The sequence below is a fragment of the Zingiber officinale genome, chromosome 10A (assembly GCF_018446385.1).
Source record: "Zingiber officinale cultivar Zhangliang chromosome 10A, Zo_v1.1, whole genome shotgun sequence".
Classification (NCBI taxonomy): domain Eukaryota; kingdom Viridiplantae; phylum Streptophyta; class Magnoliopsida; order Zingiberales; family Zingiberaceae; genus Zingiber; species Zingiber officinale.
The window spans coordinates 51418761-51445194 of record NC_056004.1 but is presented as its reverse complement, the minus strand read 5'-3'; the positions used below and the strand labels follow the sequence as shown (position 1 = coordinate 51445194).

The 26434-nt window shown below is 36.4% G+C and overlaps 1 protein-coding gene across 1 annotated transcript in view; it reads right to left on the bottom strand.

Annotated features, from left to right (window-relative positions):
* The window catches only part of LOC122028130 (acyl-coenzyme A thioesterase 13-like), a 37940-nt gene extending 13905 nt beyond the window's left edge, over positions 1 to 24035 (bottom strand). Inside the window, exons 1-2 of the mRNA XM_042587146.1 lie at positions 23807 to 24035; positions 23589 to 23732 (exon numbers count right to left, since the gene is read on the bottom strand). Of these exons, the coding sequence (XP_042443080.1) occupies positions 23589 to 23732; positions 23807 to 23986 (324 nt within the window). The 5' untranslated portion in view covers positions 23987 to 24035. The remainder of the gene's footprint in view (positions 1 to 23588; positions 23733 to 23806) is intronic.
* Between the last annotated feature and the right edge of the window lie 2399 nt (positions 24036 to 26434).

The following is a 26434-nucleotide window of genomic DNA, read 5'->3' as shown; positions in this document are numbered from 1 at the left end:
GGAACCCAATACCTACTTGAGCTCATTGGGTTCACTAAAAATTCACTAGGGATGACTTCCCTAGCAACCCTCCTAATGACCCTCTTAGGCTTTAAAGCCTTGGTCATTTGGGTCTCATCAAGGTCAACTATAGGGGTGACTCCCCTTGTGACCTTGGTAATGGTCTTCCTAGCCCTAGGTTTTGTTCCATAATCGAATGGAACATTATGATAGGTGGGCTTGACCATTTGGGACTTAGGTTTGTGACCCAAACCTTTCTTGTCCTTGGGCTTTGGTTTTTGACCCTTAGAGCCTAGAGATGACTTCTCCAAATTCTTAAGAGTCTTTTCCAAAGTATCAAGTCTTGACTTCAAGACTTGATTCTCCTTCTCTAATACCTCAATTTTTGATTTATCACTCTTCCTTGAGGTATTCCTAGGCATGTGTCTAATTGATTTAGGATTCCTACCTAGGTTATCCTTAGCCTTAGATGGGTTGATCCTAGGGTTAGCCTTCCTAGTGTTATCCTTATCTAGGCTCACATGTTTGGCACCTAAGCACATATATTGATTCCTAAGATTATCATGCTTATCATTATTTGCAATTGCAATAAAACTCCTAGCATGCATTTTATTAGAATTGCAAAAATGAACCTTAGAGGTTACCTTAGGGTTTGCCTTAGCTCCCCCTATCGATGTGCGTCTCTTGCCCTTGTGAGGTTGCCTCCCCCTTGGACATTGACTCCGATAATGTCCCCTTCGCTTGCATTGGAAGCATACCACGTGCTCCTTGCCTTTGCGTGTCGGGACTCCGGCTCCCTTGACTTTTGGTGCCGGTGGAGTCTTCCTAACCCTCCTTGGACACTTACTCTTGTAGTGCCCAAACTCCCTACACTCAAAGCATATTATATGTAACTTATTTGAAATTACGATGCTTGAGTTACCTAGGGTTGAGGATGGATGAAGGCTCTTTTCCTCATCCCTTCCGGAGGTAGATGCTTCTTCTTGCTCCGATCTTGAAGAAGAGCTCTCCTCCTCTTCTTCCTTGGATGTTGAGTAGCCCTCAACTCCCAATTCTCTATCTCCATGAAGTGAGCTACTTGATGACTCACTTGTCTCCTCTTCATGACTTGAAGTGGAGTTCTTCTCATGAAGTTTGGCCAAGTTGTTCCACAACTCCTTGGCACTATTGTATCCTTCTACCCTACACAAAACATCATTAGGTAAAGAAAATTCAATGATTTTCGTTACCTCATCATTGATGGTTGATTTGTGGATTTGCTCCTTCGTCCACTCCTTCTTCTTGATAGGTTTTCCTTCCTCGTCCATCGGAGGGGAAAAACCTTCTTGTACACAAAACCAATTTAACATATTAGTCCTAAGAAAGTACATCATCCTTACCTTCCAATATGTGAAGTTGTCGTGAGACTCGTAGAAGGGTTGAATCGTGACATCTTCTCCATAGAGATCCATTCTCTAGCTTTGCTCCCACGGGTGTTGATCCGATGAAGAGCGAACCTTCGCTCTGATACCACTTGTTAGGATCTTTCGTACGGCTAGAGAGGGGGGTGTGAATAGCCGACCCCAATTCGTTCGATTCTTTCTACAATGTCGAGTTAGCGCAGCGGAAATAAAACAATAGAAGCGACAAAGAAAGAAATCAAACCTCAAACTCGATGGATGTAACGAGGTTCGGAGATTAGCTCCTACTCCTCGGCGTGTCCGTAAGGTGGACGAGTCCGGTCAATCCGTCGGTGGATGAGTCCCCGGAGAACCGGCTAATATAAACTCCTTATGGGTGGAGAAACCTCGCCACACTCTTTTGCAACAGCAAACAAAGGAGTACAACAATGGAGAAAACAAACAAGAACAATAGAAATTGTAATACACTTGCTTGCCTCTTGTTGTCGACTGGAACCTTGATAAAGAACACCAAAGGAAACTCACGCAGAGCTTCAGCACCCAACGAGCTCAACAAGCTCAGAAGAAGAAGCAAAAGCTTCAGCGTAAGAGTACTTCGAAGAAGAAGAAGCCCCAGAAGCCCTCACCCCTTTATACCGCGAAGAAGAAAAATGAAGAAACTAGCCGTTGCATCGCAACGGTAACACCGATCGGCCCGCACCGATCACCCCAGCGCAAGCTTGTCACACCGATCGGTCCCCGCATCGATCGGTGTCGCGATCAAGCCCCGATCGGTCCGCGGACCGATCAGAACCTCTGATCGGTCCATGGCCGATCGCCTTCGCCCTCTCGCCATCGATCTTTCCCGATCGGCCGCCGACCGATCAAAGAGGGTGGATCGGCCGAGACCGATCCACTTCTTCTCGCAAGGTTGCGTTGCCCCGATCGGTCTCCGCATCGATCGATTGCAATCGATGAGCCATCGATCTAATTCGATCGGTCACCGCACCGATCGTGGCAAACGCAGATCACCGGATCGGCCACCGATCGATCCAACTCCGGTTTAGAGTGCCCTCTCTAACCTAGTTCGGAGAACGAGCTACTGAGCCCTCTCCGACTCCATATGCCAAGCTTCACTCACTGACTTCTCAACACCGATGTCCGATCACCCTGATCCATCTGATTTTCCCTTCGCCGCTTCACTCACCAGACTTTCCACCGGCTTCACTCACCAGATTTCACACCGCCTAACATCCCAGTTAGGACTTTCTCATTCACCTAGCTTCACTCACTAGTTTTCACCGCTTCACTCACCGTGATTTCAATCGCCGGCTTCACTCACTGTGACTTTTCCGCCCGCTCGCTTCACTCACCAGACTTTCCTTGCCCGCTTCACTCACCAGGACTTCCCAATCGCCTAACATCCAGTTAGACTTTCCACCGCCTCGGCTTCACTCACGTGACTTTCCAACCGCCTAACATCCCAGTTAGGACTTTCCACCGCGCTTCACTCACGGACTTCTCCGCCAAGTCTTCATACTTGATTTTTCCTGCCAAGTCTCCATACTTGGATTTTCCCGCCAAGCTCCTGCTGACTTTTCAGCCAAGTCTCCATACTTGACTTTTCGCCAAGCTCCCTCGCTGACTTTTCCAGGCCAAGTCTCCATACTGACTTTTCCGCAAGCTCCTCGCTTGGACTTTTCACAAGTCTCCATACTTGGACTTTTTCCCGAATCAGGTCAACCAGGTCAACCTTGACCTACGGTTGCACCAATAATCTCCCAAACATCTATTCTTGTCCCATATCAAGAATAGAACTCTCTCACGAGTGTCAAACATCAACATGCAACACAACTAGGTCAACCTTGACCTAAGGTTGCACCGACAATCTTCCCAAGTCAAACATCAAAATACAACTCGAGTCAAGTCAACTCGAGTCGGGTCAACCAGGTCAACCTTGACCTAAGGTTGCACCAACAACAGGATCCGACTATAACGTCTCATCAAGAACCGTTACATCTCCATGAGAACTTGGGTGTAGTGTTAAATAGGCAAGGGTTCTCACACCATAGGTTGGATAAGAACAAATATGATAGGAAAACTAATAATCTAATATTTGGAACATGGAATAAAGGAACTCTCACTGGTAAATCAATGGAGGTAGTAGATATGATGATTAGGAGAAAAATTAATATTTTATATTTACAAGAGACAAAATGGACAGGCGTGAAGGTAAAGATGATAGAGAACTCAAGTTTTAAGTTATGGTACACTAGAAAGAGTAAAGTAAGAAATGGAGTGGTATTATTGTAGATAGTTTGTTAAAGGATCAAGTTGTAGGAGTAGTTAGAAAAGGGGATAGCATTATAGTCCTTAAGATAATAGTGACGAAAGAAACTATGGACATAATTAGCGTTTATGCACCACAAGTAGGATTAGATGAAATTACAAAATCAAGGTTTTGGGAGGACTTAGATGAAATATTACAAAATATTCTACCAAATGAAATGATTTTAATAGGAGGTGATCTAAATGGGCATGTCAGAGTGAAAAATAAGGAATATGAGGAAGTACATGGGAGTTATGGGTTTGGAACGAGGAATGAGGAAGGGAAAATTATATTAGATTTTGCGATAGCATATGACCTTATATTAGCTAATACGTTTTTTAATAAAAGAGAACACTTAGTCACATTCAAAAGTGGGAATAATAAATCGCAAATTAACTTTCTTATGGTTAGGAAAAAGGATAGAAAGATTTCTAAAAATAACAAAGTCATCCCTAGAGAAAACTTAACTACCCAACATATGATAGTAGCGTTAGATATACGCCTCAAACATAGTATCAATAAAAAGACAATATATGTAATTCCTATAATTAAGTGGTAGAAGTTAAAGGATGAGAAGCAAAATATATTTAAGGAGAAGGTAGAAGTACAAGCATTAGGTGAAATATACGATGACTCTAATACAACATGGGATAAGATGGTATCAAAGTTGAAAATAGTAGCTAAGAGTGTACTCGGTGAGTCAAAGAGACATGCACCACTAAGTAAAGAATCTTGGTGCTGGAATGAGAAAGTACAAGAGAAAGTGAAGGAAAAATGAGTAGCTTATAAGGAATTATATATTTGTAAGAACGAGGAAAACTTAAAAAAATATACAATAGCCAAGAAAGAAGCTAAGAAAGTAGTGAATGAAGCAAAAAATGAAACTTTTGAACGGTTATATCAAAAATTGGATACGAAAGAAGGGCAAAGAGACATTTATAGAATAGCTAAAGTGAGAGAAAGGAAATCAAGAGATCTTAGCTAAATAAAATATATTAAAGATGAATGTAATAAGGTATTAGTAAACGATGGAGAAATAAAAGAACGGTGGAAGAAGTATTTTAATCAACTTTTTAATGAAGGTTTAGGTGACCAACTTAACTTAGATAATTTAATTAGGTCAAATGAGCATAGAAATTTTAATTTTTATCGTAGAATTCAAACTTCAAAAGTAAAACAAACTTTAAATGAGATGCATAATAGAAAAGTCGTTGGACTAGATGATATTTTGATAGAGATATGGAAGTGCTTAGGGAAACGAGTTATTTAATGACTTACAAAATTATTTAACATGATATTGAAAATGAAAAAAATGTCTAATCAATGGAGGATAAGTACTCTAGTTCCCTTATATAAGAAGAAGGGAGACGTACAAAATTGTGCAAACTATAAAGGTATTAAACTAATGAGTCATACTATGAAACTTTGGGAAAAAGTAATAGAAAAAAGATTAAGGAAGGAGACAATAGTGACAGAAAATCAATTTGGGTTCATGCCTGGAAGATCGGCAATAGAAGTTATACATCTTCTTGGACAATTAATTGAAAAATATCGAGAGCAAAAATAAGATCTACACATGGTATTCATTGACTTAGAAAAAACTTATGATAGAGTATGGAGAATTTTAGAAAAGAAATGTGTTAGCGTAACATATATTTAGGGTTGTAAACAAGCCGAGCCGAGCTTAAAATGAACCAAGCTTTTGAAATGAGTGTTCAAGCTTGGCTTGGTTTATTTTTTATGAGCTTGAGCTTGGTTCGTTTAGATGTTATCAAGCTCTCAATTCAAGCTTGGTTCGAGCTTGGTTTGAGCTTGGTTCATTTAGATGTTATCAAACTCTCAATTCAAGTTTGTTTGATTGTTTAAAACTTTTAGTTATTTGATTGGTTATTGAGCTTGATAATTTAAATTTATTTATTTATTTTATTTTATTTTATTATTTATTTAGCATATTGAAAAGAGTTTTATTAATGAATATGATTTGTGAACATTGTTCATGAACGTTGTTCAAGAACATTGTTCACGGACGTTGTTCACGAACGTTGTTCACGAACGTTGTTTACGAACGTTAACGAACTGAACACGTATGTGTTCAAGCTTATTTATTTATCTTAACGAGCTATTTAAGCTTGTTTGTTTAATTAATTTTATGTATATTGAACGAACATAAACAAGCTCTTACCAAGCCGAACATCAAGTTTGTTCATGAATGCTTGGTTCATTTATAACCCTACGTATATTGAACTAATTAAGGATATGTATGAGGATGTAACGATCAGAGGTAAAGACTTCAGGCGAAGTAACTGAAACATTTCCAATAAAGACAGAGTTACATCAAGGATCAGCTCTAAGTCTCTATCTTTTTACACTAATTATGGGCGAACTCACTGCGCACATTCAAGACACAGTACCGTGGTGCATGTTGTTTGCAGATGATATTATTTTGGTAGATGAGACACGTGAAGGAGGAAATGTTAAACTAGAATCTTGGAGGGAAGCACTAGAAGAAAAAGGTTTTAAGCTTAGTAGATTAAAGACAGAATATATAAAATTTAAGTTTAGCAATATTAGAAGTAATGAAACAATGGTTAAGATAGGAGAGAACGAGTTGCCCAGAACCGAGAGATTTAAATATTTAGGATCATTTTTAACAAATGATGGAGGAATTGAGAGAGATGTCTTACATAGAATACAAGCAGGATGGGTGAAATGAAGGGGAGCGTCGAGTGTTTTATGTGACCGTAAAATACCTTTTAAACTTAAAGGTAAGTTCTATAAAACCGCAGTTAGACCGGCTATATTATATGGAGCTAAATGTTGGGCTATGACTCAAGCACATGAGCAGAAGATGAGAGTTGCAGAGATGAGGATGTTAAGGTGGATGTGTGGACATACGAAGATGGATAAGATAAGAAATGAGAGCATTAGAGAGAAAGTCGGAGTTGCATCTATTGAGGAAAAACTCCGAGAGACACGTTTAAGATGGTACGGAGATAGAGTTTCTGAAGACCACGTGATTCATCCCCCCCCCCCCCCCCCCCTTCCCAATGTGTGTATTGGTCCAACACATCAGTTTCACCAGAACTTCAGAAACTACTTAATATCACTGCAACAAACAATTCACTCATACATAAGCAAAGAAAATGGTGCAGCACCCATTGAGATTAACTAGGGATATCGGTTCAAAATCAAAACAGAAGCCTATAAGGACCACAACAACGGGGTTGCTTTTTTTTTTTTACTTTATCCTAAACTTGAGGGCTTTTTGACAGCAAAACTCTAAATCTATTTGAGAATGGTGCACACCTTAATGGTTAATCTTAAATGAGTTTCATAACGTAAGGACTTCAAGAAGGAATGTTATGTTTCAACTCTTAACTCATCAATTGTGATAAAAGTTGGGATAGGGAATTGGCCGAGGGATAGTATCCAACATGTGATTTTGTATGATCTCCAATGATATTATATTCTAGCAATGATAAACAAGCACACGTTCTCAAAGTCACCGATTTAAACAGTTAAAATCTGATAAAAATGTATGAATTAACCGATGTTCTATCGGTTCAATTTTTGTTAGAAAATTTAATCGGTTCAGTTAGTTTGGAAAAAAAATTGATATGATTTTAGTTAAATCAGTTTAGTCGGTTCAGTTTGGAACTGATTGCTCAGCCCTCTTCAGCAACTTACAAACTTGCAGGGAAGAAGCAAATACAGTATCAACTTCAGCTATTCACCTTTAACCAACAAAAAATAACTAATTTCTGCCAACAAGAATGGTAATTAACAAATTAGGATCTACTTTTTCTCCCTGTAAAATCACTATTTGAACTATTCTGCGCTATTTTCACCAGTATCGTTGAATTCTTAATTCCTTACATATATAGCTTCCTGTAATGACCTGATCACAATAGATAGAGATGTTTGCTTACAACTCGAATAATATTGGACTCGGTTGGAAAATTTGGGACAAAGAGGGACTGAAGTGGGTTGAATTCAGATGAGATTAGAGTAGAGGGATGGATAGTTCAGCTAAGGTGCACCACGATTGACCGACATGGACTGGATGAGACCAAGGTCACAAGAAGTAAAGACCAGAGTTGAAACAAGCTATGGAGGGGCAACAAGTTGTCACCTAGAAACTGCTTTTTGGCTTGGACTATGCTACTTAATGTATCAGATCAAGAACCGTTTCAAGTAACCTTAATCTTGACTCTTTCAAAGATAGTGATCTTCCCATAGTAAAAGAAAAGTTTAGGAGTTTTGTAGCAAGCATGAATCAACACAAGTTCTAAATCCATATAAGAGGCTCTCAAAATAAGCTCTCACAATACTAAAATGGAAGACTGGTTGACTAAGAGATTTAATCACTAGAGAAGAATGGAAGATGGAAAATCTCTGAGCTACTGAGCTACCACCTAGAAAGTACTCTTTAGTCCGTGGATCTTCACAATTGAATACAAAGATAGAAGTGTCGATCGGTCCAAGAGTCAACTCGTTGCAAAATGATTCAGAATCGATTATGAAGAAATTCACTCCAGTAGCCAAATTTAAGATAGCCAAATTGAACATAGTTCGAGTTCTATTTTTGACCATATATCTAGATTGGCCACTTCTACTAGATGTCAAGAATGTTTTTCTCAATGGACATCTGGTGGAAGAAGTTTGCATGAACATCCTATTGGATTAGGATGCTAGTGTGGCAGAGGAGGGTGTATACCACAACTCGTCTGTAGTACTAATTCAACAGAAAATAATGCACAACATAAATAACACAACTAAAAAGAAAACCAAATAGATGCATTTACTTGGTTCATAACTCCTAGGTTGCTACATCCAAAGTCTATAACACAACTAGAAAAGAAAACCAAATAGACACCTTCGATTTACTTGGTTCATAACTCCCAAGTTGCTACATCCAAAGTCTATGCATATGAAGTCTACTAATTTTCTCCTCTTCAGTTAATATCCTTTTCACAATCCCTCGAATTCTATTTATAACTTTTAGCTGGCATCTTCCCATTGGCTAATCTGATGACCATTGTGGACTACTTGTTGCACATCAGTCGACTGATTATACATCTTATATGCATCATGTCGTTGATATTTCCATCTTCAGCTCCATTTGGATTGAATGTTGTAGCATTTGTCGACTGATCAGTGCTCAATCGACTCGACTGCCCCAATCAATTCTTGGACATTCTGTGCTCTTCTGGTAAAATCCAATCGACTATGTCAATCAACTTAAAAATATTCCGTTTGTTTGTCGAGGCCTGATACTACCAGACAACGGATTCTTAACCAACAGTCAACTAATGCAACCATAATAACCCAAACTTTGGGTATGTGAATACCAATTGACTGAATCTAATCATCAGTCGGCTGTCATTCACTCTGACCAAGTTGCTTGCTACCCTTAGCCCTATGTATGCCAGTCATTCCACTCATCTTACATAGAGTATCTTCAAGTTTTCAGGTTTTCTACTGTCAAGCTATGTCCTTTGGATGGTTTAAGCCCGCGGCTCCTCCTTATCTGTCTGTATCATCTTTACTTATGTATATCTCTGACTTGCTAATTTCATCAAAACCCTTTGCTGCCTAAATGCAGAGGAGAACGAGAGTCCTAACACATCTCTCCTAGATTTGAGTTGCAAGCCACTATCAACAAAGTGTATCAGCTGAAACAACCATTATACAGATTTAAACAATCTCTAAGCACCTAGTTTAAGTGATTTACTAGAGTACACTAGTATGGTTATCCACAATGTCAGACGAATCACACCCTCTTTGTCAAGCCTTCACCTCACGGGAAAATTATCATCCTTATCTTTATTGTATATGTGCATGACATTATTTTATCAAGAGATCATATATACAAGTCATATGTAGGAGATGAGCATACTCAAGAGTCTACTAGACAGAATTTAAAATGTAATGGAAATAGTTCAATCAAAAGTAGGAAGCTCATTCTCTTAAAAAGAAATATATATTCTGGACCTTCAGAAAAAAAAAAACTAAAATGCTCGGCATCAACTCTCATGATCTCAACAATCAAATTAAAAAGTAAAGAGGATTGCACATCTATTGATAAAGGCAGATATGAGAGACTCATAGGCAAGCTTATATACTTATCCCACACAAGACTTGACATTTGATACTTGGTTAGTCCGGTAAGTCTCTTGAGGTATTTGAATCTAATGCTAGCAAAGAGCTTATATTTCAAGAAATCAATAGATAAAGGTACTAACATATATAGTGATGTTGATTAGGTAAGATCAGTAGTAAATCGAAGATCAACTTCCAGCTACTGCACATATGTAAGGAGAAATTTAATTATATAGTGTAGCAAGAACCAATCTAATGTGTGAATGAGTGAGAAAGTTGAATTTAGATGGTATATGTGAAGGGATATGACTACGAAGACTCTTTAGTTAAGGACCATAGTTGAACAACTTATAAAGATGTTCCAACAATAAGTCAACTATCAGTATTGCAAAGAACATGTGCATCATGATAGAACAAAACACATGGAGATTCATTGTCACTTCATAAAGGAAAATCTTCTGCTGACCACCAAGGAAGAACTTTGAAGACTTGAACTCTACGTTAGGCGGCTTAATCAATATTTATACCCTAGTTTGAGGGGGAGTGTAAAATATTGAAGAATATTCTTGCTTCCTTATATAGCTACGTCTGTTAATTAGTTAATTCTCCTACAATATCTTTCAGAATATGAGTTATTATTCTCTGATTCTCTTAATATATATATATATATATGTTTTAGTTGTTCCTGCTTTTAGGAGATTTAATAAGTTGTTTCTCTTATTTTCTAGATGTGTTATCGTGAATAAGTTAGGGTTGTATGCCACATTTTGATTTAGAGAAATAAAATTCATCTTCACCAATTTGCTTACCTACATAACTAACCCCCACATTCAAGATCCTCTTACAGAGTAGCCACAAAGCATTTCATTCAACACCTGCGCCAATTCCACACATCATAAAGTATAACAAACTCATTTGGCACCTTAATAAGTATACTTGGGTTCTAAATGCCAATATCTATAATCAACCTAATGTATAATAGTGGATAGGTATCCGTAAGTGTAATGTGCAGAGTGCTTAGATAAGTGTATCTTCAATTATTAAATGAATTCCACGCATTGTAGATAATTTGTAACATTAAGGTCATTTGTATGTATTCACATTAGTCACCTCAAAACTCCACAAGATGCCCAACAGTGAAACTGCTAAAAGCATCACTAACTCAATGATATTGTAAAATACCGAAAATAGGCGAATATTAATAAGGGAATTTTCCGGAATTTTTGGGAATTTTCCGGAATTTTTGAGAATTTTTCGGAGCTCGTATGGATGAGTTAACGGGGATAAAAACGGGGTCGAAAAAGCCTGTTTAGGCTACCCATTTAAGCGAGAAAATGTTATTTTCTTAATTCCTTTTTTCTATTTTTCTTTTCTTTAATTTTCTTCCTTTCTCTCTCGCTGAATCCGCGCGCCCGAGCCATCCCCGACGTCGCCCTTCCCTCTTCTCCTCTTTGCCCTAACCGCCAGCCACGGCAGTTCCTCCTTTTTTCTATCTCTTCTTCTTTTCTCCCCCTCGCGTCCGATCACAGCCGACACTGATGCCTTAGCCTTCCTCTACGCCGAACCTTTCCTCTTCCTCCTTCCTCGCGACGCCCATCTCCACTACCGCCAGCCGACGCGGATCACCGACCCTAGCGTCGGCCACCACGTGCCCTAGCCGAGCCCTGCCGACGTCGCTGCCCTCTCTGGACCGGAGTAGCGTCGCCTGTGCCCTAGATCCACCGCCGGCCGCAACTCACAGTGCCGACCGCCGCCTTGTTCCTTGCTGGAGCAGTCGACGATCGCCGGGATCCTCCTCACCCGTGCTGTGCAGGCCATCCTGAGGTATTCACGCTCCAAACTTCATTTTTTTTTTCTCCCTTTCTTCCTCTGCCCTAGCCCTGGTTGCGGACACCAGGAGTCACTGGGAACGAGCACTTGAGCCTCCACCTTTCCCTGTGCCCTAGATTGGGTTCACAGTCACCTCGCTCACTGCTGCACCTCTGCACAGTGCCAGTTTTCGGATATCGAATTCTTCTTCCTCTCATTGATTTGGATTGGAGGTAGGTTGTGATTTTGTTCTCAGATTCTGTTGTGGAGGAATTGATAATTGTGTGGATTTGGTTTATATGGCATATTAGGGATTTCAATCTGCTGCGGCTGATCTTGGTTTAGCTGAGGGTTTAAAGGAGGAAGCTATTAAGGTTAGTTTAATCTAGATGTTGGGTTAATATGGATGTGTAACAGATTTCTTTTAAGGTTGGAATCTGTGTAATTGGTTAGTTAGTGATCGTACTTCGATTAGGGGTTACCCTAAATAGGGTTGGGAATCTTATTTAGCTATTTGCTATATATGTAATTAGCTAAATAAAAATTATGTGATTGACACAGGGTTTTGACGCGAGACGAGCATCTCGACGTCCGAGTTGGACCGGATTGATCTTTTCGATTTGGAGGCGGGTACTTTGACTTATGTCTTTTGATATGCATAATAATGTGTTTAACAAGTTATCCATTTTGTTCCGGTTGGTCACTACATGATCTGTCACATGTTTGCTTGTTTACTTATTATGCACTGCATGTTATTATTTACCTGATCATATATGCTTTAGGTAGTGACCCAACCATATGAGACCTTATGTTCAGGACCTAGAGTTTATTTGATACCCTATTTGTTTGTGTACCTTCCATTTGATTCATTGTCTTGTGGTACACATTTTATATTTATGTATGGAGCATGCTATGCTATTCGTGATATTGCCATGTTTAGTGTCATGCATTATCTTGCATGATTGCATGTTGTGCGATTGTCTGCTCCATTATTGTGTATCTGTACACACCACCACTCATGGGTTAGTGGTATATCAGACAGGTGTGTGGCAGTTCTGCTGTTTGGCTCCGTTGGTTTGGTGACTCAGCGTGGTAGCCGGCAGACAGTTCCGCTCTGTTTGGCTCCGTTGTTTTAGTGTAGCAACGTTATAGCCGGCAGGTAGTTGGACTTTGTTTGGCTCCGTTGGTCCGCTCATGGGTAGTGTGACTCAGCGTGGTAGCCGGCAGAGAGTCCTCCCCGTCATCGTGTACCGAGAGATGAGAGTATTGCGCTCCCCGATTTATTATTTCGGGGTAGGAGTATGTGTACTCGACAGATCCCGTTCACCTCGCCACCATCGTGCGATGTGAGTGCACGGTTGTTACCCACCCTGACTCACCATTATAGAGATGGTCGACTAGCGTGGGTGACCGTATCGTTGGCATCGTATGGATGATCGATTTATTGTTTGTGTTTCTCCGATTTACTTCTGCGTTTATATGGATCGTATGATTCGATACGCATACAGTTTATGACACCCTCGGTTTGACGATCCTGTTACCTTTATACCTTGGTCCGGTTTAGTGCTTTCTCCTGTTTTGTTTCATCAGCATTTATTCTTCTTGTATTCAGGAGACTGTACGCATGATTAGTGTTGTCTGTTATTTACTTTATTATGCATATCAGTTGTTACCCGCTGAGCGTTGGACTCACCCCCGCCTCCGTTGTTATTTTCAGGTTGATGCTGTCAGGAGACAGTTTCAGTCGCTAGTCCCCATTGCACGTAGTGCTAGTCTTCTGCTGATCACGAGTTGTTATTTTAGTTTTCTCTATCGGACTATGCCTTAGTCTTGTATTGGTTTTACTTATGGATCTTGTATGGATTCTTATCGTTGATGGATTTTGGTATAATTTGGATATGTTTTACTCCATGCCTGCCTGGACGGCAGAAGAGGTGAGTTGTCGGATTTGTGTTTTATGAGTGTAGTGTAGGAAAAATCGTACACTACATAATTTGAGCTTTACGAGTGTAGTTGAGTAGGGTTGTTTTCGAGTTATCATATTATTGTTCTATTTGTTTACTATTAAACTGCGTGGTTGTGTCAGCCAGAGGCTGAAACTGATATTAATTGCGTGGTGATTGTTTTATTATTGTTATTATTCCAACCGCATGTGGCTGAGGTATATAGTGATTGTAGAAAGTTTCAGATTGTCCGCCGTACAGAGGAGATGCTGCCGAAATTTCTTCGGACAGGGACTCCTCCGGGGCGTGACAAATATGGTAATATTTCTCATGTTTAAAACAAAGGTTACATATTGGAATAAGTATTAACCTCTCTTAGTGAATTGAGCCCAATCTAGACATCCAACCTCAAAACATATCCTAAGATCATTACCCAAAGATTGAATTTCATGTCAAGCCGCCCGTCACAATTAAAATTTACCATTTCGCTCTAAATTCAACATGCATATAGCACAAGTTTATCAAACTATGTTGCAGGAACAATGCCTCCTGTACTCAATAGTGTCACTCCTACTGAATAGTGTTAGATGATACCAAGCTTCCTTTGGGTCAACAAGGATAGAAACCAAAAGTTTTCATTCAGGATCAACCCATGAAGCGAGGAATAATTTTGTCGGTTATAAGAAGAGAGAATAGGAAACAAGAAAGGTTATAAATTGACTCAAAATCGGGAAGAGAGCATATCAGTAAGAATCAAAGTAGTAAAGCTTTCTAGCAGGACAAATTCCACTTTCCAATGACATCGGTGATACTGGTGGACTTAGGTAAGTTGTAGAAATTGTATTAGTGAGATCACAAAGTCATTAACTTTAAGTAAGTTGCCAGAGTGGGATTAGTGAGGTCATGCTCACCTTAATTTAGCTACCACAAGTTCAAAATGGGGTGGGGGTGGTGGATGTCACAAAGGCAATGCACGGAAGTCATGAGTCGATCGGGTTCTATGATTTAATTATATCATTTCTCTATATTACATATATTATTTAGTTGTATATAACAACAATAACTAGGCTTTTATCCCACAGAGTCGACTATGTGAACCCTCCTTACATCGTTAAATGAATTTTATCTTATTTTATTGTTGCTAATCAATTTTTTTTTCTTCCTCTTTTTTGATTAATATGTGTATTTATTATGGTCTCATAGTATCTAATTAGGATATTTATTGATTGCCTAAGTACACTCTTAAAGTCTATTCTCAATATGTGCAACTCTCACTCTCTCTCAAATGTTCTCATTTCTATATTGTTTATCCTCGTATGCTCACACATCCACCATTAAGATATCCACCTTAATATCTTAATCTCACCCTCAGCTTTTGTTCATGTAGTCACTTCATATCTCAACATTCCATTTCATATAAGTCTAACCGCTAGTTTATAGAATTTCCTTTTAAGTTGTAGAGGTGTCTTACAATCACAATGAACATATAACGCTCTCCTCCATTTTAACCATCCTCCTTATACAATTTAATTATATAATACTTTAAATATTTATATTATGTAATTTGTATTGTATTAGTGAATTAGTATATATTAAAGTTGTATTAATATTATATTTTAAAAAGTAGTAATGATTGATATTATATTAATAAATTAGTATTAAATGATTAATAAAAATTGAATCGATATTAAATTGTATTATATAATTAAATATTATATTATTTAGTAAATGCAATATTAAATATTGTAATAATTGATTTTACGTTGATTAAAATTATAATCTAACATTGTTATCATAGAACATATATTCATTTACTACCACTTATCCTCTAAAGTAGTAAATTCTTAGTATGCATACTTTGTCTGAATGTGAATGGTGATATAGCCAAGTTGTAATACACGTCTCAGATGATATATCATCTGACTTTTTTTTTTTTTTTCCAAATCCAACTTGTTTTAATGATGGATAGATAGCCAAATTTTTACCAAAATAATAATTACTCTTTATAATACTTTTTTTACCTTATTTCTTTAAAAATTAAATTATTAAGTAATTCTTATAAGTATTTAATATTGAATTGATGAAGATTATAGAGTAAAAGCATATGAATTCATATTTAAAATACAATGAAATAAAATATAATTAAAATCATTTTTAATCTAATTACTATTGACATAGTCCTATTAAAATTTTAAAAAAAATCTGAAAGATGATTAAATCAATAAAAACTCATTTAAATTCATGTTAGAGCACAACATATTCACCGACAATATTAGGGTCTGAAAACTAAGAACAACAGTATTCTACTGTATCAGGGCAAATAATGGTCACAACCTTACCACATTAATGTCAAAAATAGAGATTAAGAATTACTACCATTTGGATTTAAAATTTATAGTGTCCAAAATCGCACATTATCTCAAAACCATAGGAACACATGATTTAAAATCATATAGAGCATGTTCTACCAATTTAACACAAAATATAGTTTTAAAGAATAAACTCACTTATTGAATATTATTAAATAGTCCGTGAAACATTTGAAGACGCTTAAAACACAATGTCACTTTTAAAAGTCATCTTTTCATGGCCTAAAGAACCCTTTATACGATTTGCTTCAATCTTTTGTAAAATGGATAATATATGCATGTAAAATAGTTTTCAAAAAGGAGATTAAAATAATATTTAAAATAGCATGTCATTTATACATGTTGACTAAATAGCAGTGTTCTCAAACGCACCCTAGGCGACTACCTAGGCACTCAGCAGCAAGCAACTGGACCGGAAAGGTGTTGGGTGGCCAACCTAAGTGGCCCTAGACAGCGCTAGGATGTCCTAGGCGTCACAGAATTTTTTTTTTTCATTTAAAGCCCGAAATCCTATCCGATTCATCTGCTCACACTGGTTCGACCGCCTCTCACCTCCTCCGGAAGTATCTGCTCGACGATCAATAAGTTTTTCAATAATTTATTTTATGCAATTTTTTTTGCCTCCCACGATGCTTCCAACGTCGCGGGACGTGTCTAGCACCGCCAAACACGTCCGATGCTACTGGAAGTGTCACTGCCTCTCACCTCCTCCAGAAGCATCTGCTCGACAATCGATAAGTTTTTTAATAATTTATTTTATACAATTATTGTTTTTGCCTCCCGTGATGCTTTTGACGTCATGAGACATGTCTGTCACGAGACGTGTCCGGTGTCGGGAGACGTGTCCGGCGTTGCACGACGCTGGCGTTGGACGCATCCCAGACGCTTCTGGTGTTGCCGGAAGCCTCCGGCGAAGCATCCGATGCTTTCCAGAAGCTTTAGGCGACGCGTCTGGGAATGAGTCCGCCGTCGTCAAACACGTCCAGCGAGCGTTCAACACCGCCGTGCCGTAATGTTTTATAAATTTATCTATTATTTATTTAATTCAACAAATCCTCACTTAAATAGGATAATTTGAATAGACTTTTATACACCCTAATTAAATTATCCTAATAAACTATATAAAAAATATATTTAAAATTAAATTCTTTTTATAAATTTTATTAATTTATTTATATTCTAATAATATTATAATATTATATTTACAATTTAAAAATTCTAATAAATATTATTAATTAATTTATATTCTGATATTTTATATTTAAAATTAAAAAATCTAATAAATCATATTAAATCATATAAATCATATTTATATGAATAATTTTATATTTGAATTTTTTAAAAAAATCTAATAAAATTTATTAATTTATATAAATCACATTTATATTTTGATAATATTTTTTTTACTGATTTATATCCTAAATTTATTTTTAAATCACTTTTATGATTATTACAATTACAAGAGCAAGCAATCCATCTTCGACGGCATCCGTCACCCAATCCGAATCTAGAATTCTTAGGAGAAAATCAAATGACATTGAATAGGAGAATGAGATGTTGATTGATCCTAGGAATCTAAATAAAATTAAATGCAAGTTGTGTGAAAAAATAATATCAGGGGAGTGTATAGGATCAAGGAGCACATAGGAAATATCCCTGGAAATGTATCTCATTGTCGAAAAGCATCTCAAGAAAATAAAAATAAGCGCAAACAAGTTATTTTAAAAGGGAAGAACAGAAAGAAGAACAAAATAATGGAAGAACAAAGTTGTAGAGATGAGATGATTATTTCTGTAGAAGAAGATCCTAAAATTGAAGGGATAGATGAAATTAAAAAACCTCTTCCACTTGGCCCCATAAATAGTTAGATATTCATTGGTAATTACTCTAGAAAATGTAGGTTCCCATGGAAGTAAAGTGCTTTTCCAAAAAAATATAAATGAGGCTCTTTTCAAAAAGAGAACTCAACAAGTTGAACAATATGTTGGGCGATGAGTTTATAAAAATGGAATCTCATCGATATTGTTGATAATGATAGCTTCAAGCAACTAATGGAGGCAGTGGGTCAATTTAGACCGGGATTCAAGCATCCAACTCAATATCAGTTTAGGGAGCCACTGTTGAAAGCTAAAGTTGAAAGAACAAAGCAACTGCTAAAGAAACATTAAGAATAATGGGCAAAGAATGGGTACTCGATCATGAAAGATGCATAGAGTGATAGAAAAAGAAGCATCTTAAATTTGTGCTAATTGCAAGAAGGGTACTATATATTTAGAGTCTAAGGCACATATAGATGAACTTATTTTCAAGTATGTTGACAAGTGTATTGAACAAGTAGGAGCTCAGAATATTGTTCAGATTATAACAAATAATGCCATCAACAATAAATTAATAAGAGGAAAGTGACTTGAGATTTTTTTAGAGTTCATCTGCAATTCACACTGTTAATCTCACGCTTGGAAGTATACTCACACTGTTAATCTCATGCTTGCAAGTATTAACAAGCTTTCATGATATAAAACGGTTATTGAGCAAGTTAAGTCTTTTACCATTTTCATTTATGGTCACCATAAGATTTTGTCAATAATAAGAAGTTTCACGAAGAAGAGAGACACAATCTGGCCAGGCGTTACCTGGTTTGCATCAAATTTCCTCACATTACAAGGTTTGATTAAAAAAAAGTCTAGTTTAAGGGTCATATTTATAAGTGATATGTGAGAGAAATGTAAATAGTCAAAAACAAACAAAGGAAAATTGATTTACTCTACTGTGATGAGCATGAGTTATTGGAATGGTGTAACACTTTATTTGAAAATATTTGCTCCTTTGGTAAGAGTTCTTCGATGGGTCGATAGAGATAGAAAGGCATCCGTGAGGTTTCTATATGGGAAGCTTCTTCAAGCTAAAGAAGATATCAAGGTGGCCCTGAACAATGTAGAATCAAATTATCAACCTATATGATTATTGAGTCAAAAATAAAGGATAGACTTGATACATCATTGCATACCACTGTATTTTTTGTTGAATATCTATTTTTACTATAAAGATAGTTTTATTGCTCTTTATGAGGAGGTCGCAAAGGGGATTTTTGAATGCATGAAAATTTTGCATGTCAATGAGTTAGATCTATAAGATACAATTATTAACAAAGAATTTGTAAAATACAGAGATGAGACTGGTTTATTTGAAAAAACATTAACAGCAAAAGCATGTATAAAAAATGATAATACATTTAATCCATGTGCATGGTGGAGTACATACGGTGCTCACACACCCAACTTGCTAAGAGTGCCATTGAGGATACTTTCATTAACTACAAGTTCATCTTGATGTGAAAAAAATTGGAGTGCATTCAAAAAAGTAAGTTTTAAACTTTAAGTTTTTAATTAAAATAAAGTATTAATTTCATGTTCCTGACTATAATATTTACTCTTTTTTTTTTCAAGATTCATACAAAGAGAAATAGGTTGGATGTCAACAGATTGAACAATCTAGTATTTATCCAATTTAATGCTAGATTGTTGAACAAATAAAAAAGAGAAAAAGAGAAGAATGTCGATGTGCTTCTGGTAAAAGATGCTTCAAATGTACAAGGTTGGATTGTGGATGATGTGGAAGATGATGAAGTTGAACTAGGTTCTGGGCTCATATGGCAAATGGTTGATGAAGCAAGTGGAATAGATGAAAATCTACAACCCGAAGAAGCTCTAGAGTGAGAGAACTTGACGAGAATGATTTTGCATCCGAAGCAGAAAAGGCAGATCACAATGATGATATTAAGTTTATGTCCAGTGAAAAACAAGTTGTTGAAAATTATGGAGAAGTAGAATAAATATATAATATTTGGTTGTGTAATTTTGAACTCATTTTAAATTTAATGTTATTATGTTGCAGTATGTGATTTATTATGTAATTTATGTTGGTACCGTGGAATCCGCCTAGCGGCACCTAGTTCTCGCCGCGCTAGAGCCTGGCGAATTTTAGAATCTTACTAAATAATGATAATTGAAAGTTATTTTAATTGATGATAAAAGATAACAATAATTAGAAATGCTAGTTGAAACTCTAAATATTCATAAAGATTCAAAATAAAATAAGTAGATAATTACAGATGTATTTATATATTCCTATATATATAATTTTAAAAACCTAAAGAAGTAATTAATGTTGTGATATGAAATTATGACCTACTCTCCTTCCTTGACTTCCTAAACAAGATTAAATTTATGAATATCTTTTTTATTACTCACTTAGCAATTTGTATTTATTGTCTGCTTTCCTTTATCTCCAATTTTGCAGGCACAAACACCCTTTTGATATTATAGTTAGTCTCAACTTATACATAGAGTTGCTTTGAGGCCTCGACTTGCTGATTCCTATTTTGATTTTTGTTTCATTGGATTTTTGTTCGTTTACCAGATGTTTTATATGTATAGTTTTCTTGTAGAAATAAAATATTTATATTAATATAAGAAAATTATGGAATTTCTTAGTTGTCTTGTTCATATAGCGTTTAGTCTCCTTTTATTATACTAACACCAAGTGGTCCTAGTGAGCGAGAATTACAACCAAGGCGTGACAATTCTAGCTCAACTTTAGGTTTCAACAACACAGTTTCCATGTTAAAGAAAATGTAAAACAATCAATCATCTTCTACCAATTAGGGAATTTCAAATGAACACTGCTAATTAGTTTTGCCATATCAACTCTAATAGAATTCTTCACCTTCTTGAAACATCTATAATTTCTCACCATCCACATGATAATTTGCAACAATCACCAATAACTTAGTTGGAGGATCCCAATAAATAAGATTAGCATAAGTTTGAAACCCTTCTTGATATTGCATCGTATAGCACAATGCACATAGCTTCTATAAAACATTAAAGAATTCACCATTTGTTCTTGCATGACCATAATTGTTCCTCAAAGATGTATCGTTATACCACACAAACCCAACATACTTTCATCCATGACTAGAGAGAATTTTTTCATTATAAAAATTCCTTATCGATCAACTTACCTACATCTCTAAGAGGCAGCACCCACATAATTTTGGTTTAACCTGGCTTTGACACCAATTAAATGTCACGACCTAACACCAGAGGCGCAAACCTAGGTGTTGCTTCTAAATTAGACATTTGAAAACAACAAACCTCAAAGTACAGGAAACATATAAAACGGTCTTTATTCCAAAAAATCACAACGATCTTCTTACACCATGAAAATAAAATCATTGCAGCAGAATACTTTTCCAAACAGCAACAATTCCACAAGCCTTTGTCCAAATTTTACCATACTCAAGCCTGGGTTTGTTCTTTTTCTTTGATTTCTTTCTCATTCTTTTTTTGGGGAGGGGAGATAAGGGGTGAGTGTCATAGAAAACACTTAACGAGCAGGGGTCATTCCGAACAAAATATCAACATGCATATATATATTCATAACTTTAAAAAAATAGTAACCTGCTTAAACATGTAATTTCCCAGAAATAGTAATGGAAATAGAAATAAAGAACCAGAACAGAACTTGAAATATAGTTTAGCTGATTTTTTGACTGAACATAATCAAAATTATTTCATATAAACACTAAAAAATTCTTAACTTCCTCTTGGTTACAAATATTAGTGCTTTGGACCTAACCCTCAAAGATGTAAGGCCAATACAGCGGATTCATCCACCGTATTAGTGTCTAAAAAATGATTTTCCACTGTATTGGACAGAATAACAATTATAACCCCACCACATCATGGTCAAAACAGAGATTTGAAATTCTTCATGGTTATTGATATCAGCCCTATAAACTTAACCCTCCTAGAAGTAGGGCCAGAACAACGGATTCAACCTCCATATTAGGGTCTGAAAAAACTAAGAACAACGATTTGCCACTATATCAAGGCAGGATAGCGATTATAAACCCACCACATCAGTGTCAGAAATAGAGATTAACAACTCCTAGCACTTGGATTTCAAAATTTACAATGTTCAAAATCACATATTATATCAAAATTATAAGAACATATGATTTAAAATCATATAGAACATGTTAGACCAACTTAACACATGAAAATAGAGTTTTAAAGTAGTAAACTGACTTACTAAATGTCGCTAAATAGTGCTTGAAGAGTTTGAAGACATTTGGAACACAATATCTTCGAAAAGTCATCTTTTCACAGCCCAAAGAACCCTATACGAGATTTTTTGAATTTTTGTATTATCCTCATGTGTGTTCTTGAAAGGGTCGGTATAGATGCAAGGTAACCCTTGTATTCACCCTCACATTTATCTCTTCTTATTTCTTCAATTAATTTCATCCATTATCCTTCAATAAATTAAAAACCTTTGGCTCTCCATCTCCTTCAATGGTTGGAAGGTGAAGAGTCAGGGACTTATTGGGCCGTGGTAAGGAGTAGGGTCTCAAAGAGCATGATTACACTGCACTATGAAGGTCGCACGAGGGAAGCAAGGATAGTGACATTAAATGATGTTTGTTCACATGGTCATTTAGAGAAGGAGCAAGTATGAAGCTATGTTAGAGGAAACATCAAGTGTAAGTCAGCTTAGATATGACCTAAAGTATAGATTTAAATAGATCGGGTCTCTTTTGGGGGCTCCAGGCATTAGTGATGTCAATTAAGATCTGCAAAACAACTCGACTGATGCCACAACCACAGCATCACCTGGTTTTATGTGGGCAGAAGGAGGCAGGGTATTAAGGGGAGTTATGCAGGCAACAAAGGTTGGGATGCTCTTGGTAGCAATGACAAAGGGCATGAGTAAGCGGACAGCTTTGAGAACAAAGTAAAAGAAGAGCAACGCAGAGCAAGGTAATTCCTTCAGGGATTTGGTGTGTAAGAGGAAGTTTAGAATTCCGAGATAATAAGAAAAAGTTCATCAACCTATAACAAAGACTGAAGACCAAAATAAAAGTTCAGCACTAATATGAATTGGTGTAACATGCACAACAACCAAACCTCATGTGGAGAATTAAAAAGTGAAAAATTCTTATTAATTGAAATATGAAGATTATATGGAGCCTACAACTTTTATAGAACTCTGACAAAAACTAAAAAACAAATATGCAAATAAAAAAAATACAATTGTCCAATTAATTATCTACCCAGATTGAAAAAATAGCAATCCATAATAAGTTAATTATCAAACAATATAAATTCTTGCCACCAATCATAAATCAGAAATTTAAATTTAAATATTCTCCAAATTTGATTCCTTTAAGAAATGTGACACATAAGGATAATGGAGGTGGAAAGGATCACTGACTTCACTTTATTTAGAGGGTGATAATTTATAGGCATCCAAGAAGGGTGTCTTGTCTACAAGAAAATAACTTATTGAAGAAGAGTAAAGAAAAACTAAATCTTTAATTAAACGGTCAGCAAAAGGAGCTTTGACTTGATCACTTTTCAGGTTCTTGTCAAAACAAATAGAAAGTATTCCTTTAGGATACCACCTTAAGTAATCTAAAATTAAAATTTAGCTTTATTGCACATAATCCCATACTTTTAGATCGTTCTCGTAATGAAAGGATCCCTCCGAGAAAGAACAAACAAACCACGAAGGAGAGTCACACCACCATTCGATAAGATAATTCGTAGAATATTTAACAAAAAAAAATTAAGTTAAATGTCGAGGAACCTACGTTGGCAAAGGCAGCATCCAAATAGGAGACGCCAATTTCCAGAGGAGTTCCCCTTGTCTTTGCCCCAGCGGTGTAGAAAGCTGCAGAGCCGATAAGATCGACCAGTGACGCGGTAGCGCCGCCGTGCAGAAAATTTCCTGTGTTCTGCAATGACACAGAAGAAGGATGGAGTCCAGATCGGAAAAGGCTGATGCGCAAAAGAAGGGAACAAGACTGACTAGGAGGCGAGCTGGAATGATCAACGAACAGAGGAGGCGACCGGGCTCCACGAGATCGATGCGGAGGCCACGGAGGAGGAAGGCATCGTAGAACTTGGAAGGTAGAGCGTCGAGGGCAGGCGTGGGAAGGGTCTCCACTGCCGCCTCTTCCAGTGACCTCTTCGCTGATTCCAACGCCATTACCAGAAGTTTCAGGCCAAATTGGATTTGCACTCTATTATCACCTAGCCACGTTTTAGTTTCCTTATGTCAGTAAGAGCATCTCAGTTGGTTGGTGTTAAATGGATATTATAATATTTATTTAATATCTTTTTTCATTATAAATGAATATTATAATATTCACTTACAAAAAAAGAGGAGAGAGGATGTTCAAAAGTTTGAACTCCCACTCTCTTAATTTTTTAATATTTTTTTTAAATTATAAATTTTTTAATATTATTTAAGAAACTAATAAAAATGATGAATAAGTGAATGGTGGGACCCATAAATAATGAGTGTTAATGTTAAAAGGGATTTGAGTGAAAGAGATATGTTGTTATAATGAGTATGTGACAGTGAATCTCATATTTTTTTGATAAGGTGATGAATGTTATAACGAATTAGTGTTGCGAATGTTCTAATAGTTGGCCAAAGGTGTTTTTAGGTGGGGGACATTTTACTGAACGGCTGGCGTAATATCCCAAACGTGTAGTTATTTTCAAATTGATCTATCTTTTTCCATATACCCTTATTCATTTTTACTGTTAATCGAACAAGCATAAAAACTCAAAGTATTTTTTATTCCACTAAAGAAAATATAATTTCTTTGCCCTCTGCCTAACACCACAAAGAGACACCATAAGTCGATGGCAATTTAAGATCAACGCTAGAGTTTTGGATTGATGCATGGTGGGCTCTGAGAATCCGTAGTATTTTTAATCGAGATTTGGAAGAAAGTGAACAACATCAAAGTCGTGGAGAGCTACGTCAAGGACACCTAGTTGTGGCTTGGTTTGCTGGGCTCCAATGCGTCAAAGAAGCCAATCACGAGGGGCAAAAAATTAGAGTTTTCAGAGGATGAGACCGACTTTGTCAATTCTTCGCCAGAGGGCGACTCGGGTCACAAGAGTATCGGTTTGTCCCTAGTGGGGAAGTTTTTTATTTTGAATCAAATATGTGAACTTTGTGTATTTAAGGATGGTTTTATTTATTTATTTTTTTACGGGCAATTGTTTAATAAAATACCAACGCTGAAAGTGGAGAGGGAGGCGGAGGCGGATGCTGTCTGATTATTTGTAAAGGTTAGCATGGATGGGACTCCTTACATGAGGAAAATTGATCTCAAGTCTATAAAGGGTACAAGGAGCTTGTGAGGCCTTTGATGACATGTTCAAATGATTTTTCTTAGGTAAGCATGACTTAATTGTTGCTACCATAACAAATTGATATATATTTATATTTCTCAATAATTAGTGTTACAAATTATCGATTCTCACATCTCTAGCAAGAAAAGTATAAAAAAAAGAAGGTTGCAATGAATATGAATATGTCATCTCTTGCAAAGACAAAAGATGGTGCTTGTTGTTGGTTGGATATGTTCCTTTAGAGTGAGTCTCATGTACTAACTTGTATATGTTTGAGGAACTATTCTTTGTCTTGTAAATTAACATGAATCTCTTTAATTGCTATTTACAGAATATTTATATCTTCTTGCAAAAGACTAAAGATAATGAAAAATTTTAAGCAAGAGGCCTGAAATTAAGACAATAAGGAATCAATCAGTCGTACAAAGAGATACAAATGGAATATGAGCATTTATATCATAAAACTAATTGTTTTGTCCAAGTTCATAGACACTGAACATAGAAAGGAAATATTGGAAGTAGATTTTAGATCATCTTATCATCCCGGTTCAGACAAGAAGCTAAAAATATGAAAACAAAAATTGCAAGGCAAAATGTTAAACATTATTCAATCATGCATTTAACTGAGAATGAGAATATCATACCAAAGGGCGCACATAAATTTGGAAAATTTCCAAATCACGCACCATATTTTGAGAATGACCAAAGGGCATACTAATTTGGATGATCTTCCCACTTTACTCCTCCTATCAACCATAGGTTTTAATTCTTACTTCCAAACGAGTCATATTCAAAAGATTAAATATAAAAATTATTTATATGATTTGGATGCATGTAATCTCAACATCTCTCTCCCTCTCTCTCTACCCATGGAAAGCAAATCTCTCTCTCCCTTTCTCTCACCTAAGATGTATACAACTCAATTTTTTTTTTAATTTAACTACTAAAATCAGAATAAAGATTTGACATCAAATCTACCTTCTCCAAACTTATTATTTCATGTGATTGCAAATTCACAGAAATCCAAATAGTTTACTCGCCCATACTCTCACCTATCAATTTATATAACTCAATGTTTTTTAATTTAACTACTAAATTAGAATAAAGATTTGACATCGTATCTAGCTTCTCTAAACTCTACTCTTTCATATGGTTATAAAATCATAGAAATTCAAATAGTTTATGCCCATCAATGGATTTAAGTCAAAATTCACTAGTCAACCTAGAGAGCTTTAAATGCATTCATTCCAAGTCATGTGAGTTTCTAAAGTGTAAAAAGTATAAA